At 47.5% G+C, this 18,985-nt stretch overlaps 1 protein-coding gene across 1 annotated transcript in view; it reads right to left on the reverse strand.

Annotated features, from left to right (window-relative positions):
- Positions 1-222: 222 nt before the first annotated feature.
- The window catches only part of LOC121865664, a gene marked incomplete at its 3' end in the record, with an annotated part of 31,695 nt that continues 12,932 nt past the window's right edge, over positions 223-18,985 (reverse strand). Inside the window, exons 2-3 of the mRNA XM_042365187.1 lie at positions 5,296-5,369; positions 223-956 (exon numbers count right to left, since the gene is read on the reverse strand). Coding sequence (XP_042221121.1) covers positions 223-956; positions 5,296-5,369 — 808 coding nt within the window. The remainder of the gene's footprint in view (positions 957-5,295; positions 5,370-18,985) is intronic.

An 18,985-nucleotide genomic window follows, 5' to 3' on the forward strand; every position in this document is an offset into this window, starting at 1 on the left:
CACACCTCTCACTCACTCATCCCCACACCTCACTCACCACCCCACACCACTGCACTCACGCCCACACCTCCCATTCCATTCATCTCACGCCCACACCTCCTACTCACCTCACGCTCACACCCTCACTCACCTCACGCCCACACCTCCCACTGCACCTCACGCCACACCACTCACCTCCCTCACTCACTCACGCCCACACCTCTCACCACCAAACGCCCACACCTCCTACTCCACCCTATGCTGTAGGAGATCGAGGGTGTGGCTGTAGCGGCTGAGGTGTGGCTGTAGAAGATGGAGGGTGGCTGCAGGAGATCGAGGGTGTGGCTGTATGAGATCGAGGGTGTGGCTGCAGGAGATCGAGGGTGTGGCTGTGGGAGATCGAGGGTGTGGCTGTAGGAGATCGAGGGTGTGGCTGTATGAGATCGAGGGTGTGGCTGTATGAGATCGAGGGATGTGGCTGTATGAGATCGAGGTGTGGCTGTATGAGATCGAGGGTGTGGCTGTAGAAGATCGAGGGTGTGGCTGTAGGAGATCGAGGGTGGCTGTAGGAGATCGAGGGTGTGGCTGTAGCAGGTCGAGGGTGTGGCTGTAGAAGATCGAGGTGTGGCTGTAGGAGATCGAGGGTGTGGCTGTATGAGATCGAGGGTGTGGCTGTAAGGAGATCGAGGATGTGGCTGTATGAGATCGAGGGTGTGGCTGGTATGGAGATCGAGGGTGTGGCTGTAGAAGATCGAGGGGGGCTGTAGGAGATCGAGGTGGCTGTAGGAGATCGGGAGGGTGTGGCTGGTAGCAGGTCGAGGGTGTGGCTGTAGAAGATCGAGGGTGTGGCTACAGAGGAGATCGAGGGTGGCTGTAAAGATCGAGGGTGTGGCTGTAGAAGATCGAGGGTGGCTGTAGCAGGTCGAGGGTGTGGCTGTACAGACTCGAGGGTGTGGCTGTAGCAGGTCGAGGTGTGGCTGTAGAGTCGAGGGTGTGGCTTTCAGCTGTTCAGTTTTCGTCAGCTGATCACATCCGCCCCCAGAGTAACCTAAGAGCCCCAGTGTTGGTCTCACCCCACCACTATCACCCCCGCCCTTAAATAGTTCCGTCTGCAACTGATGAGAGAGAGAGAGAGAGAGAGAGAGAGGAGAGAGAGAGAGAGAGAGAGAGAGAGAGAGAGAGAGAGTAATTCAGGGTGAAGATGGAGAAGGAGGATGAATGGTGGGTGGACGGGGTAGTGTGTGGTGTGTGGTAGTACTGTGGTGGTGGTGGTGGTGGTAGTACTGGGTGGTGGTGGTGGTAGTACTGGGTGGTGGTGGTGGTGGTACTGGGTGATGGTGGTGGTGGTACTGGGTGGTGGTGGTGGTACTGGGTGGTGGTGGTGGTACTGGGTGTGTGGTGTGCGTGGACGGAGGATGGACATTCCTGGAAGCAGCGGTGTGCGTCCATAACCGGAAACCCTGGAGTGGTGGTGGTGGTGGTGTGGAGGTGGGATGGTGGTGATGGTGGTGGTGGTGGTGGTGGTGATGGTGGTGGTGGTGGTGGTGGTGGTGGTGGTGGTGGTGGGAGGTGGTGGTGGTGGTGGTGGTGGTGGTAGGTGGTGGTGGTGGTGGTGGTGGTGTGTGGTGGTGGTGGTGGTGTGTGGGAGGTGTGGTGGTGGTGGTGGTGGTGGTGGTGGTGGGGTGTGGTGTGTGTGGTGGTGGTGGTGGTGGTGGTGGAGTGTGGTGGTGGTGGTGGTGGTGTGTGGTGGTGGAGGTGGTGGTGGTGGTGGTGTAATATAAGACAAGAAAGGGATAAATTTAATGGATTCGTATGCATATATATGTATATATATATATATGTATTATATATACAGTATATATATTAGTATGTATGTATGTATGTATGTAAGTACGACACATAAGCTGGGTGGTGTTTAACTTGTTCTACCCCCCAACCCCCCGGGCAGATAGCGGCCACAACAGGAGGCTCTTCGCGCCACGCTACCCTCGCCTCTATACGTCTGGCGAACACGGGCGCTATGGTCTACCTCCGCCAGGCAGATGCAACTAAGATAACGGTCAGGAACACGGAACCACTCATCCTCCCCACCCCTCTCCCTACCTTCCCTACCAACCTTACCTACCTACCCACCTATGACCTGTGTGTGTGTGTGTGTGTGTGTGTGTGTTTCTGTGTGAGTGTGTATATGTGTATGTGTCTGTCTGTATATGTAGTGTGTGTGTGTGTGTGTGTGCATGTGTATGTGTCTGTATATGTGAGTATGTGTGTGTGTGTATGTGTGTGTGTGTGTGTGTGTGTGTGTGTGTGTGTGTGTGTGTGTGTGTGTTTCTGTGTGAGTCTGTATATGTATGTGTCTGTCTGTCTGTACATGTAGTATGTGTGTGTGTGTGTGTGTGTGTGTGTGTGTGTGTGTGTGTGTGTGTGTGTGTGTGTGTGTGTGTGGTGTACGGGGGCGGGAGTCAACACACGGGCCACCTGCCTTTCAAGGTCGCAGCCTCTCTTACCCTGTAACACTACAGTAACACTACAGCAACAGTAGCATTACAGTAACAGTAACACTACGGTATTAGTAAAGTAACAGTACAGAAACTAACGGTGACGGTAATCGTACAGTAACCGTAACAAGGTCAGCACCAGTAACAGTAACATTACACTAACAGTATTGAAACAGTAAAAGTAACTGTAAGAGTACAGTAACAGAACAGAAACAGTACAATAAGTAACAGACCAGTAATAGGCCAGGACAGTAACAGACCAAGAACGGTAACAGACCAGGAACAGTACCGTAACAGACCAAGAAACAGTACAGTAACATTAGAGCAACAATTAAAAGTATCAGTTCTTAGAAAACACTGCCTCAACCCGTAGCTGGCGTGACGGTGTAGCCTTAATAACATTCGTGAAGGTCCTCTCCTCTCCTGGTAGGGGGGTGAGAGGGAAGGGAGGGTGAGAGGGGAGGGAGGGTGAGAGGAGGGAGGGAAGAAGGAGGGAGGATGATGGTAAATAAATGGATGGTGACGGTTAGCGTAGAGCAGCGGTCCGGTTATGGGAGGCTGAGCATGGATGTTTCACTACCGGCACCACCCCACCCGCCTACCCACCCCACCACCCCTGCCCCACCCCACCACACCTTTCTCCGTACCCTCCACTATATACTCACCCCCGCCGCCCACACTGCTCTCACTCACTCATTAAATATGGTCATGGTGGTGGGCGGTAGGGTGGTCATGGTGGTGGTGGTAGGGTGGTGGGTGGTAGGGTAGTCAATGGTGGTGGGCGGTAGGGTGGTGGGTGGTCATGGTGGTGGGCAGTAGGGTGGTCATGGTGGTGGTGGTAGGGTGGTGGGTGGTAATGGTGGTGGGTGGTAGGGTGGTGGGTGGTAATGGTGTGGTGGGTGGTGGGGTGGTGGGTGGTAATGGTGGTGGGTGGTAGGGTGGTCATGGTGGTGGGTGGTAATGGTGGTGGGTGGTAGAGGTGAGTAGGTAGTGGGTGGTAGGGTGTGGTAATGGTGGTGGGTGGTAATGGTGGTGGGTGGTGGGGTGGTCATGGTGGTGGGTGGTAGGGTGGTCATGGTGGTGGGTGGTAATGGTGGTGGGTGGTAGGGTGGTAATGGTAGTGGGTGGTAGGGTGGTAATGGTGGTGGGTGGAATGGTGGTGGGTGTGGGGTGGTCATGGTGGTGGGTGGTGGGGTGGTCATGGTGGTGGGTAGTAATGGTGGTGGGTGGTAGGGTGGTAATGGTAGTGGGTGGTAGGGTGGTAATGGTGGTGGGTGGTAATGGTGGTGGGTGGTATGGTGGTAATGGTGGTGGGTGGTAATGGTGGTGGGTGGTAGGGTGTGGTGGTGGGTGGTATGGTGGTGGGTGGTATGGTGAGTGGGTGGTAGGGTGGTCATGGTGGTGGGTGGTAGGGTGGTCATGGTGGTGGGTGGTAATGGTGGTGGATGGTAGGGTGGTAATGGTAGTGGGTGGTACTGTTGTCTGGTTAAAACAACCATCACTACAACCACCCACTACAACCCTACAACCACCACCACTACAACCACCCCTACACCCACTACAACACCCTACACCTCCCACAACCACCACCACTACCACCCCTACACCCTACAACCACCCTACAACCACCCCTACACCCACCCTTTCAACCACCACCACTACAACCACCCCTACACCCACTACAACCACCCCTACACCACTACAACCACCCTACAACCACCCACCCACCCTTACAACCACCTACAACCACCACCACCACAACCTACAACCCTACAACCACCCCTACACCACCCCTACAACCACCCTAAACCCACCCTTACAACCACCACCACTACAACCACCACCACTACAACCACTACAAGGTCCTGGAAGGTAAGGTTGGTTGATGATCTTAGGTAGGAACACCCTATACGACCTATGTTTGTGGAGGGAGGGAGGGAGGGAGGGAGGGAGGGAGGGAGGGAGGGAGGGAGGGAGGGAGGGAGGAGGGAGGGAGGGAGGGAGGGAGAGGGAGGGAGGAAGGGAGGACGGGAGATGGAGGGAGGAGGGAGGGAGGAAGGAAGGGAGAGGGAGGGAGGAGGGTGAAAGGGAGATGGAGGGAGGAAGGGAGGGAGAGTGAGGGAGGGAGGGAGGGTGAAAGGGAGATGGCGTGAGGAAGTAGGGAAGTGGTCAGGTTGGCAGGGAGCGAAGGTGGGGGAGGGCAAAGAGGGTGGAAGGGGCAGGGAGGGAGACAGGGAGAGAGACATGGAGGGAGACAAAGATGGTGGAGGAGGCAGGGGAGTGAGACAGGGAGAGAGACAGGGAGGGAGACAAAGATGGTGGAAGGGAGACAGTGGGTGTGACAGGGAGGGAGACAGGGAGGGAGACAGGCAGGGAGACGGAGAGGACAGGAGGGAGACAGAGGGTAGAGGAGACAGAGAGGGAGACAGGGAGGAAACAGGGATGGGGACAGGCAGGGAGACGGAGAGAGACAGGGAGGGGGACAGGCAGGGACACGGAGAGAAACAGGGAGGAGACAGGCAGAGAACGGAGCATGGAGGAGAGACAGGCAGGGACACGGGAGAAGCAGAAAGGGGGAGGGAGACAGGCAGGGAGACAGGGGAGGGGCAGGCAGGGAGACAGGGAGGGGGCAGGCAGGGAGACAGAGACAAGAGGTGGAAGGGAGACAGAGGGAGACAGGGAGGGGGACAGGCAGGGGCAGAGAGAGACAAGGAGGGAGACAAAGAGGGTGGAAGGGAGACAGGGAGGATAATCGTGAAGGGTGAGGAGTGTAGTACAGTACTACTAACTTTGGCTGGGTGGTGGTGGTGGTGGGTGGTGGGAGGCAGCAGTCTGCAGGGCAGCGCGGCCGTCCCCCTCGCCCCCGGCTCACCGCTGCCTTGCCGCCACGGCCTTCCGGAGAGGGAGGAGCTCCGTCAGTCAGTACAGGAGTTATGTTTACTGCTATTGTCACAACCTACACTCTTGATATAGTAACGCATTGTCACAACCTACACTCTTCATATAGTAACGCATTGTCACAACCTACACTCTTGATATAGTAACGCATTGTCACACCCTACACTCTTGATATAGTAACGCATTGTCACAACCTACACTCTTGATATAGTAACGCATTGTCACACCCTACACTCTTGATATAGTAACGCATTGTCACAACCAACACTCTTCTATAGTAACGCATTGTCACAACCTACACTCTTGATATAGTGGACTCATTGTCACACTCCTACAATTTTGATATAGTAACGCATGTCACAACTCTACACTCTTCATATAGTAACGCATTGTTACAACCTACACTCTTGATATAGTAACGCATTGTCACAACCTACACTCTTCATATAGTAACGCATTGTCACAACCTACACTCTTGATATAGTAACGCATTGTCACACCCTACACCTTGATATAGTAACGCATTGTCACAAACTCTGCCAATTTTGATATAGTAACGCATTGTCACAACCTTACACTCTTGATATAGTAACGCATTGTCACAAATCCCACACTCTTGATATAGTAACGCATTGTCACAACCTACACTCTTTGATATAGTAACGCATTGTCACAACCTACACTCTTGATATAGTAACGCATTGTCACAACCTTACACTCTTTGATATAGTAACGCATTGTCACAAATCCTTACACTCTTGATATAGTAACGCATTGTCACACTTACACTCTTGATATAGTAACGCATTGTCACACCCTACACTCTTTGATATAGTAACGCATTGTCACCAACCTACACTCTTTGATATAGTAACGCATTGTCACAACCTACACTCTTTGATATAGTAACGCATTGTCACAACCTACACTCTGATATAGTAACGCATTGTCACAACCTACACTCTTGATATAGTAACGCATTGTCACAACCTGACACTCTTTGATATAGTAAATTCATTGTCACAACTCATTGAATTTTGATATAGTAACGCATTGTCACAACCTACACTCTTGATATAGTAACGCATTGTCACAACTTACACTTCTGATATATAGTAACGCATTGTCACAACCTACACTCTGATAGTTATAGTAACGCATTGTCACAACTCTACACTTCTTCATATAGTGACGCATTGTCACACCCTACACTCTTGGATATAGTAACGCATTGTCGTCTTACACTCTTTGATATAGTAACGCATTGTCACAACCAACACTCTTCATATAGTAACGCATTGTCACAACCTACACTCTTGATATAGTGACCATTGTCACAATCTCTACACTCTTTTGATATAGTAACGCATTGTCACAACTCTACACTCTTCATATAGTAACGCATTGTCACAACTCCACCTTTGATATAGTAACGCATTGTCACAACCTACACGGGGTTGCACCAGAGCCGGAGGTTACAGAGCCCAGAGTTACAGGCCCCAGGAGTTACCAGAGCCGGAGAGTTACACCAGAGCGGAGGTTACAGAGCCCGGAGAGTTACACCAGAGCCCCAGGAGTTACAGAGCCCCAGGATTACACCAGGGGAGAGTTACACCAGGCGGAGTTACACAGAACGAGGAGTTACAGAGCCGAGTTACACCAGGGCGGGAAGTTACAGAGCCAGGTTTACACCAGAGCAGAGGGTTACACCAGAGGCCGGGGTTACACAGAGCCCGGAGGATTACACCAGGGCCCGGGAGATTACACCAGAGCCCAGGATTTACAGAGCCCCAGAGTTACACCAGAGCCAAGGGATTTACACCAGAGCTGAGGTGCACAGGCGAAAAAGTTGGGCCCAGGGAGTTAGTTACACTAGGGCAGAGTTAACAGGGTAGTGCCTGGCTGGCTCTGGGGGTTCTTTATATTAGCAAGGCAACATATGTGGTGAGGGTGGACCTGAGCCAGCGGTGGTGGGAACAGTCTGGGCCAGCGGTGGTGGGAACAGTCTGGGCCAGCAGTAGTGGGAACAGTCTGGGCCAGCGGTGGTGGAACAGTCTGGGCCAGCGGTAGTGGGAACAGTCTGGGCCAGGTGGGAGAACAGTCTGGGCCAGCGGTGGTGGGAACAGTCTGGGCCAGCAGTGATGGGAACAGTCTAGGCCAGCGGTGGTGGGAACAGTCTGGGCCAGCGGTGGTGGGAACAGACTAGGCCAGCGGTGATGGGAACAGTCTAAGCCAGCGGTGGTGGGGAACAGTCTGGGCCAGCGGTGGTGGGAACAGACTAGGCCAGCGGTGATGGGAACAGTCTAGGCCAGCGGTGAGGAGGAACAGTCTGGTCCAGCGGTAGTGGGAACAGTCTAGGCCAGCGGTGGTGGGAACAGTCTAGCCAGCAGTGGTAAACAGTCTAGGCCAACGGTGGTGAGGAACAGTCTAGGCCAGCGGTGGAACAGTCTGAGGCCAGCGGTGGTGAGGAACAGTCTGGTCCAGCGGTGGTGGGAACAGTCTGAGCCAGCGGTGGTGAAACAGTCTAGGCCAGCGGTGATGGGAACAGTCTAGGCCAGCGGTGATGGGAACAGTCTAGGCCAGCGGTGGTGGGGAACAGTCTGGTCCAGCGGTGGGAACAGTCTGGGCCAGCATCAACGGACGCTTCTTTGTTGTGCAGCGTTGAAGTTCCCGCGCCGCCGTGTGAGACCCGGGGCACTGAGGGAGACTGCCTGCCCCGCCACCACCACCACCACCCTACCACATCACCCACCCACCACCCAATAACCCTTACAACTAAACGTACAGAAGGTTTCCTCATCACACCTTCAGTATACCACTCTCTCTCTCTCTCTCTCTCTCTCTCTCCCTCCTCTCTCTCTCTCTCTCATTAACCCCCACCACATCACCTTCCTCTACTGATATCATAAGTAATGTACGTGTGTAACCTTATACGTGTACTGGTTTGTCTGGTACACTTCTATAGTTATATGTTGCGGAAGTACTTACATCTCTCTCCCCCCCCCCCCCCCCCTCCTCCCTCTCCTCTCTCTCTCTCTCTCTCTCTCTCCGTACGGAGCACAAAATATGAAAACTCTCTTACGTTGATGACTTGTTTCTGCCTGATCTCTGTGTGTGCGTGTGTGTGTGTGTGTGTGTGTGTGTGTGTGTGTGTGTGTGTGTGTGTGTGTATATGTGTGTGTGTGTGTGTGTGTGTGTGTGTGTGTGTGTGTGTGTGTGTGTGTGTGTGTGTGTGTGTGTGTGTGTGTGTGTGTGTGTGTGTGTGTGTGTGTGTGTGTGTGTGTGTGTGTGTGCGTGTGCATCCCTACAAACCTTAACACACATAATAAACACAACTCTGTATATAGATTGAGAACAAAGGATTTCTTGCCTTATACTGTACTTAATAATCCGAACATAACAGAGAAGAAATACTATCCCTTGATAACATCCTCTGGCAGCGTGTACAATACTTCCTGGCGGGGGAAAGGAGGGGGGCTTCGGTCATCACTAGCTCCTTCATTACTACTAACCTAACCTAACCTAACTAACTTCAACATAACCTTCAACCTTTCAACTAACCTAACTAACCAACATAATCTAAACACCAACCTAACATCTTCAACCTAACCCAACAACCAACCTTACCCAAACCTAACCTAACCCAACCTAACCTCAACTAACCTAACCTTAACCCAACAACCTAACCAGACCACAACCCAAACCTAACCTAACGCCAACAACCTAACCTAGCTTAACCTAACCTAGCAACACAACACAACCCAACCTAATCTAACAGCAACCTTAACAGCAACCCAAACCCAACACAAAGCACTAACCTAACATCAACACAACACACAAACCTAACCAACTAGCAACCTCAACCTTCACAACCACAACACAACCTAACCTAACACAACAGCCAACACAACCTAACCCAACAGCTTCCTAACCTTAACACAACCCAACCTAAACTAACACAACCCAACAACACAACTAGCCTAACCTAACCAACACAATCTAACACCAACCTAATCTAACCTAAACCTAACCTAACCTTAACCTAACCCTTAACCTAACCTTACCTTAACCTATAGTTGTACAACTTCCCATACGTCTCGACTCTATTATTATTACTATTATCAGTAGTAATAGTAGCAGTAGAGATATGCGACTAACTAACTCAGCCTGGGTAGCTACTGTTGTACTGTAGTTGGATATTTAATATTAAGGTAATAAAATGGTAGCGAAGGTGTGGCTATTGGGGGAGGCTGGAGGCCACGTTAAAAAAAAGCAGTAACAGCAGTAGTGCAGTAGTACCAGCAGCAACAGCAGTAGAAGTAGTAGTAGTAGTAAGGTAGCAGCCACAAGTCACTGAAGAACGTACTAAGTGTCAGGTACGGTATTTAACCCTGTACGAAAGAGTGTGTAGTCTATTGTCCTGCCCTGGCTGTGGTCACCAGGAGGGAGGGAGGGAGGTGGAGAACGAGGGAGGGCGTAGTTACAATACAAACTGTTGATCGTAAAGTGAGGTTAGGTTAGGTTAAATAAATTGGAGGTAAGTTAAAGGTTAAGGTTAGGTTAGGTTAGTTCATTAGGTTGTTAGCAAGCAGGTTAGGTTAAATTCCTGTAATATCTCACCACCATCATGGTAGGTACAGTGCTCTCAGCTTCCCTCAGCGGATGTTACCATTACATCTGAGATAATACAGTATAATACAGTATAATTCGACCACTGACTTCGCGCCCACCTTCCGGCTCCCCAACTCCTTCCACTTATTAAATTCCTACCACCACTTCCCTAGGGACCTCATCCACCCAGGGCCAACTTTTATCCACCCACCCAACTACCACCCTTATCTACCACCCACCCGACTACCACGCCCACCCATCTACCACCCACCTACAGCACGCAGACAAACATCTCATTTGATATCAGTTAATATTTTTAATCAGATTGCCAAAAAAACGTTAATTCATCCTGTGTGTTGTGGGGAAGTGTAGGGGGTGTGTGTAAAGGTTTGAGGGTGTGTAGAGGTGTAGGGGGTGTGTGGGGGGGGTGTGTGTAGGGGGGGGGTGTGTGTGTGGGGGGGTGAGAGTGTGTGTCGGTCTAGCCAGAGTTTGCAGCTGTCCACGGGCTGCCTCCTCACTGTGAAGAGAGAGAGGAAGAGGAGGAAAGGAAGAGAGAAAGGAGAGGAGGAAGTGCAGTACGAAAGAGAAGAGGAAGAGGAAAATATGTGAAGGAGAGGAAAGTAAGAAGCAGAAGAGAAAGAAGAGGAGGAATAAGAGGAGGAATAAGAAGAGGAAGAAGAGGAGGAAGAAGGAGGAATAAGAAGAGGAAGGAAGAAGAGGAAGGAAGAGGACACAGGTAAATCCTAATTATATACCTACTCTCTACACTGTACTCTCACACCTAGTTCTCAATGGTCAAAAATCCCACTGACGACATTTTAATCTGTGATAATATGTGTACTGGAGTTATGGGTGAGGTTAGGTGGGGTTAGGTGGGGGTTAGGTTGGGGGTTGGGTTGGAGATGGTGGGGGAGTTAGGTTAGGTTGGGGGGTTAGAGTTGGGTTGGAGGTTAGGTTGGGTTAGGTTAGGTTAGGGGTTGGGTTGAGGTTAGGTGGGGGTTAGGATTGGGTTGGGGTTAGGTTAGGTGAGGTCTGGCTGGAGGTTTGGTGAGGTTAAACGGATCATTTAGCTTTTTGTACCGCATAAAAAAAATTCTAATGTACATTTTTATGTTTCCAAAACTATGATAATTTCTTTGTGAAATGAATAGCCAAAAAATTATAACCCATTTAAACTTTCAATGTTCTACAGTGAAATGTTACCATTCTTAGCTTAAATTATTTTAGTTTATGTTTTTCGTTGGAGATCAGTATGAGTGATGATGAACACCAAACAAACCTTTGAAAGCCTAACTTAACCTTACGTAATCTATAAAGCTATATAACGCTTACCTTATTAGTGTTTTAGGTGTTTAGTACGTGTTGGTGTAGTTTTCGGTGTTTAGTATGTGTTGGTGTAGTTTTCGGTGTTTAGTATGTGTTGGTGTAGTTTTCGGTGTTTAGTATGTGTTGGTGTAGTTTTCGGTGTTTAGTATGTGTTGGTGTAGTTTTCGGTGTTTAGTATGTATTGGTGTAGTTTTCGATGTTTAGTATGTATTGGTGTAGTTTTCGGTGTTTAGTATGTATTGGTGCAGTTTTCGGTGTCTAGTATGTTGGTGTAGTTTTCGGTGTCTAGTATGTGTTGGTGTAGTTTTCGGTGTTTAGTATGTATTGGTGTAGTTTTCGGTGTTTAGTATGTATTGGTGTAGTTTCGGTGTCTAGTATGTGTTGGTGTAGTTTTCGGTGTCTAGTATGTGGTGTAGTTTCGGTGTTTAGTATGTGGTGTAGTTTTCGGTGTTTAGTATGTGTTGGTGTAGTTTCGGTGTTAGTGTAGTTTTCGGTGTTTAGTATGTGTTGGTGTAGTTTTCGGTGTTTAGTATGTGTTGGTGTAGTTTTCGGTGTTTAGTATGTGTTGGTGTAGTTTTCGGTGTTTAGTATGTGTTGGTGTAGTTTCGGTGTTAGTGTAGTTTTCGGTGTTTGGTATGTATTGGTGTAGTTTTCGGTGTTTAGACGAGGAAGGGATCCCAAACTCTTAAGTGTTTATTAACTTTTATCGGTTAAGCAAGGTTAGTATTTTAGCTCACATGGTAACACTGCACTGTAGAACACTGAAAGTATACAGGGCTATTTTTTTTTTTGCTATACTTCATTTCTACAAAACAATCAATTTTTGGAATCAACAAAAATATTCATTAGAAAAATTCATTATTCTTTGGTGCGGTACAAAGAAACCTAAAAGATCAGTTAAAATTTAGGTTAGGCTAAGCTGTGAGGTGAGGTTAGGCCTAGCTGTGAGGTTAGGTTAGGTTAAGTTAGATAATGAGGAGTTAGGATTAGGCTAAGCTGTGGTGAGGTGGGGTTTGGTTGGGATTGGCAAGCTGTGGTGAGGTGGGGTTTGGTTAGGTTAGGTTAGGCTAAGCTGTGAGGTGAGGTTAGGCTAAGCTGTGAGGTGGGAGGTTAAGTTAGGCTAGCTGTGAGGTTAGGTTAAGTTAGGTGAGGCTAGCTGCGAGGTTAGGTTAGGCTAAGCTGTGAGGTGAGGTGGGGTTTGGTTGGGTTAGGCTAAGCTGTGAGGTGGGGTTCGGTAGGTTAGGCTAGCTGTGAGGTGGGGTGAGGTGGGGTTTGGTTGGGTTGGGCTAGCTGTGAGGTTAGGGTTAGGCTAAGTGTGAGGTGAGGCAGGGTGGGGTTTGGTTAGGTTAAGCTAGCTGGTTAGGTTAGGCTAAGCTGGTGGGATTAGGCTAGGTGTGAGAGTGCCGTAGCTGTTGTGTGGGGCTGCAGGAGCCTTTATTGTTTATCATGTAATATAAAGAGTGCAGGTATACTAACACACCACATAAACAGTTCAGAAAAAAATGGGTCAAAGTGGACCAGACGGCCAACACCAGGAGCTGTTCGATTCGTTCAATTTTCCAAAGATGTAATTTGGATGATAGTAATAAAAACAATACGACAATGCACAGAACCAAACAGAACCTGACCTAACCAAGCTATCCAAAGAAACCTGCCCAACCTTACCTATGGTAACTTCCTGGCAAGAGTGCCCCCTATCAAACAGAAAGAACTTACTTTGATATCTGGTACCAATAAACAACTTTTGTAGCGGCACGATGTAATTTTGCAGGTTTTTTGTGGACGTGAGAGCACGCTCGGACCGAGTGCTTGGTTGTTGCCTGTAAACCAATAGCAGACGACAACACAGCGGAATATTTACTGTAAATAATTAATTTCTTCATGTACAAAACAATTAAAGACATCACTTTAGTGACATATGATCAGTGTTTCACTGTGTTTTACCTCACAAATTATCTCACCTTCAAACCCTGCCTACTACAGTTGATTTATATATACATACTAAAAAATAAATAAAATTCTTAATTAAAAATAAAAAGTTGTATTGTGTTTATTAGTTACTATTATAAAAATATCTGTGAACAAAATTAATGTGATCGAACAACTGGTGTTGGCTGTCTGCTCCACTAAGTGCACACAGACAGTACAGGTATACAATGTACATAAACAGTGCTGGAGTAGAAGCAATGGTAAACGGCAAGGCGACTCAACTCAGGATCAACACGATAAAGTTGTTAAAAGGTTATTTTTAGCACCAAGGAACTGAGAAAAAAAACATTAAGCAGATAATGGAGTTTAATCGTGAAATAACATGAAGAAACTGATATATTTAGATCAGTCTATAGTCAGATTTTAATAACAACGCGTAGACAAAGACCGAGGCATCTACGTAAACTGTACTGGAGGTGAAGTGAGCCAGAGAATCTTCACCCACACTACAACTAAGTGAATTAGGTAAGTAAACCTTGAGTTATGTGTAGGTCAGGTCAGGTCAGGTCAGGTGAGGGAGGTAGACACACACCACCACTCCCGGCAAAATAGGCGGACACTTACGGTTTGAGTTTAGCTGTTTGGCGGGGTTCATTCTTCTATAGCCAGAAGCCTTTACCACCACCACCATATTTACTACCTAACCCACTCTGTCCCGCCAACCCTCCTCCCCACCCTACCACTCACACACATATTTAAACACACACTTATATACACTATCACAAAACATATACCTAAATTTATATCACGAAGGAATCATTAATCAATGGGTGGTTTCTGGTTTAGGGAGAAAATATGTGAGTGGGGAGAAATAAGAAAGAAAAAAGTGTTATCCTGTGTTGCGGCAAGTCTTCACGGACCGACGGCAGCAGATGCGCGCTCCCCCTCCCTTCCCTTCTATTGCCATACCATGTTCATATATCTTCATTACGCTTAAAAACAAGAACCTGGCTAAATTAATCTCTCTCATAGCATTATATATATATTAATTAATTCATACAGTGATAAAGTTACTTATATTTCTTCAGATATGAGATAGAGAAAAAAATAGGTGATAGAAGCCGTGAGGTGGCAGGGTGCTTCACTGGCCGTGATCTCTACCTAACTGCATATCTCTCACTGTCCTGAATGTACGGCTTCCACACTGGCTTAAGTACCGTACGTTCTCCTCCAGTAATTTACATTCAAGTTCAAGGTCGCCTTTCACTTACGTTGTACCGTACGTATTATTTTTCTTCCCGAGATCAACGCCAAAAGTTTATTCCATTTCTATATGGCGTTTGACCCGCGCTTCCGTGAAAGACGTGATGTTGATTTCTGTACTATAAAAATGTAGTAGTAAAGGTGACATGTTCGACACAAGTTATAGGTAACTAATGACATAAACACTGGCGTGGCAAGAGCGGTAGTTATTTACCGAGGTGGTCGCACGTGTTGTGATGACGTCACCACTCACCCACCTTATTAGTTATGTATTCAGTAAATTTACCATACTTCAGGTGTTTACCATACTACAGTGGTTTACCATACTACAGTGGTTTACCATACTACAGTGGTTTACCATACTACAGTGGTTTACCATACTACAGTGGTTTACCATACTACAGTGGTTTACCATACTACAGTGGTTTACCATACTACAGTGGTTTACCATACTACAGTGGTTTACCATACTACAGTGGTTTACCATACTACAGTGGTCCATTTTACCATACTACAGTGGTTTACCATACTACAGTAGTTTACCATACTACAGTGGTTTTACCATACTACAGTGGTTTACCATACTACAGTGGTTTACACTACAGTGGTTTACCATACTACAGTGGTTTACCATACTGGTTTACCATACTACAGTGGTTTACCACTGTTCCATACCAGTGGTTTACCATACTGATGGTTTACCATACTACAGTGGTTTACCATACTACAGTGGTTTACCATACTACAGTGGTTTACTCTACTTCATCAAAGGCGAAGACCTTGTAGGCATGCAAATAATGTATATAGTGTCGTTATACAAACTATATATATATATATATATATATATATATATATATATATATATATATATAGTATACAAATAATGTACATACTGTAGTGTAGGTATACAAACAATGTTCACAGTGTGGGTATACAAATAATGTACATAATCTAGGTATACAAACAATAATGTGTTGTCTAATGGTAGACCCTGCTATCCTTGGCATCACGAAAATTGTGACAAGTCCCAGGTTGCTGATCTGACTTTCTGCCTCATTTTACACACAGTTGCAGGGTCTCAACTGTCTCTCTTACCATTGACAACACAACATACATAATTGTATACCATCTTGATTTTTTTAATTTTCTATTTTATTAATGGTTATTATTATTCATTTTTATTCTATTTCTATTATTATTATTATTATCATTATTATTATTATTATTTTATTTGTTACATTTCCCCGGGCCTGGTTGGTCAGTGACCTGTGCCTGGGTGGGCTAATCCCCGTAAAATATATATATGCAGGCAGTGTAGGTATACAAACAATGTACACAGACAGTGAAGATACAAACAAGGGTAAACAATAAGACAACCAAGACAGCACAAAATAAGAACATAAGAAAATAAGGAGTCTGCAATAGGCCAGTTGGCTTGTGCATGGCAGCTCCTGTCGAGAGTTACTACCACTCTATGTTCTATTGGTGGTGAAATCATATACTGTATATCGTCACTACTAAGATACTTATTTCTACCTTTAGCTCAATATATTGTTTATTATTTTTTAGTTACTGTTGTTGATGTTTTGGAATCAGTCCTGTTATTATTTCTCATATTTCATGACAAAAGGATATTATTGTGTGTGTGTGTGTGTGTGTGTGTGTGTGTGTGTGTGTGTGTGTGTGTGTGTGTGTGTGTGTGTGTGTGTGTGATCATCCCTTATCAAATAATCTTAGGTAACAGATGCAATAATAATAATAATAATAATGTAAATAAAATAAGAGCGTTTTGTTGCCAGAGAGAGAGAGAGAGAGAGAGAGACAGAGAGGGAGAGGAGAGAGTGAAGGACAGGGAGGCAGAGAGGGAGGTTGAGGGACAGAGGTAGGGAGAGAGGAAGGAGAGGGAGAGGCTGTCACATTACACTAGAGGTACCGTTGGGGAGACAGCCAAGCATCGTCAGGAGGTAAGCACCGACTGGACCCACACTCAGTCAATATTCCTAATTTAGCGGTGCTGCTGGGGGCCAACCTACATCTTATTTTATTACGCGTGAAATATGTCTCTCTCTCTCTCTCTCTCTCTCTAAGTCTGTCTGTTCCTGCTTACATGTCTGTCCGTCACACACACACACACACACCCTTCCTCGCTAAATCCCCCCCCCTGTCTCCATACCTCCCCCACCACCACACCTCCTCCCCTCACCTCCACACACCTCCTCCCCCACCACCACACCTCCCTCCCTCACCACCACACACCTCCTCCTCACCCACCACACACCTCCTCCCTCACCCACCACACACCTCCTCCCTCACCACCACACACCTCCTCCCTCACCACCACACACCTCCTCTCCCCCAACACCACACACCTCCTCCCTCACCACCACACCTCCCTCACCAACCTCTCTCCCCTCCTCCACACAGACAGGTGAAGGCGTGTGCTCCTCGGCGGGGGGTAAGGTGAACACGACCTCCCTTATACATCAACATGTCTATTGAGGGCGAGGGAGTAAGGGAGGGGATGGAAGGAGGAAGTGATTGAGAGGATGGAAGGGGTAAGGGAGGTTCAGGGAGGGAAGGAGTCAGTGAACGAAGGAGGGAGGACAGGGAAGTGAACGAAGGAGGAAGGTCAGACGAAGGGAGGGAAGGAGGGAGATCAGAGAGAGAGAGGAGGGAGGGAGAGGGGTCAGACGAAGGGAGGTAAGGAGGGAGATCAGGGAGAGAGAGGGAGGGAGGGAGGGGGTCAGACGAAGGGAGGTAAGGAGGAGATCAGGGGAGAGAGGGTAGGTAGGTACAGGGTAGGCAGCAGCGTCACATCTCAAAGTCTATTATGTATGTCGTCCGTACGCCGCATTTTTTCCAACTTGTGTTTTAAAGGATGTTTCTGCCTGAGTGGACAAGGCCGAGAATGACTCACAGTGTAGGTAGAGTTTGTCCCCCGGCCATTGTTTACAAGTTAGAAATTCAAGAGCGGTGAAGCGTAAGGCCAATATGAGTAAAGCCTTCTTACATAGCCCCTCAGCCGCCCCAGTACCCGCTTTTACTCTCCTAAAAACAAAAACCCGCTTCGATCTTTCTAAGACCCGCTTCGATCTTTCTAAAAACCCTGATCTTCCTAAAAAAAACCGCTTCGATCTTTCTAAAGCCGCTTCGATCTTTCTAAAAATCCTCTTCGATCTTCCTAAAAACCCGCCTCGATCCTCGAAAAATCTGCTCCGTCCTCCTAAGATCTGCCTCGACCTGCAACCTACTCCGACCTCCCCCGACCTACTCCGACCTCCCCCCAACTACTCCGCCCTCCCCCAACCTACTCGACCTGCCCCAACCATATGTGCACGCAGCTCTCCCACCCCCCACACATCGCCCTTCCCTCACAATATATGCCAGTGCCCCACCCACACACTCACCCCCTCGGATATACGCGCAGTCTCCAACCTACACAATCACCCTCAGACTATAGTGCGCAGTTCCCCACCCCCCACACACAATTGGTTAAGATGATAATATACTGTATTCATTAACTTGGTTTAAATCTTACAAATAATACAAAACACACACACACACACACACACACACACACACACACACACACACACACACACACACACACACACACACACACACACAAACACACACCAGAGGAAAGATTTTTTTTTTGGTTCGTTAAAGTTTTGTGAGTAAGACAATACCTTATTGTTTATATTAGAAAGATGCCGTGTGTATTATGGGCTTATGTACTGATTACCAGGTGCTCACACACACACACACACACACACACACACACACACACACACACACACACACATACACATGATGGGAGGATTGATAATAATAATAATAATGTGTCAGTATGTTGTAGAGCCAAAAGGGAGGAAGAGGAGGAGGAGGAGAGAAGCAGCTGGACTTTGATGGTGAGAAGAGGCTGCACGTTGTCGATGGCACAAAAGCAGGCCGCTAGCTTTTGTTTCCGCCCTCTACCTCCTTCTATATGAGACGTTCGCGCCAAAATGAACTCCCTCAAAAATACTTCTTCTTCTTGTTCTTCTGCTCTTGTTCTTCTCTCTCTTTCTCTTTTCTCTGTCAAACACATTCTCTCTTAATCCTTTATAAGGTGTGTGTGTGTGTGTGTGTGTGTGTGTGTGTGTGTGTGTGTAATTAATGAAGCTTTTTCTTGTGCTCGTTTGTAATGTAAGTGTTTGAAAGTGTATGTTGGGCGTAAAGCGTTGGATACACACACACACACACACCACACACACACACACATACCTAGTTATTATATATCATATTTGTATCACTTATGTTACTTGTATATTTGTAAAATCAAGAGACCCATTCCTAATTATGTAACTGTATATTTTCATCTATCCGGCTATGCTCTTTCAATAAGCCGTTAATTATTATTATTATTATCACACACACACACACACACACACACACTCTAATCATCAGTGGAAAAAGAGAGAGAGAGAGAGGTCAGACCC

The sequence above is a fragment of the Homarus americanus genome, unplaced genomic scaffold, assembly GCF_018991925.1.
Source record: "Homarus americanus isolate GMGI-L3 unplaced genomic scaffold, GMGI_Hamer_2.0 scaffold17380, whole genome shotgun sequence".
In the NCBI taxonomy this organism is placed as follows: Eukaryota; Metazoa; Arthropoda; class Malacostraca; order Decapoda; family Nephropidae; genus Homarus; species Homarus americanus.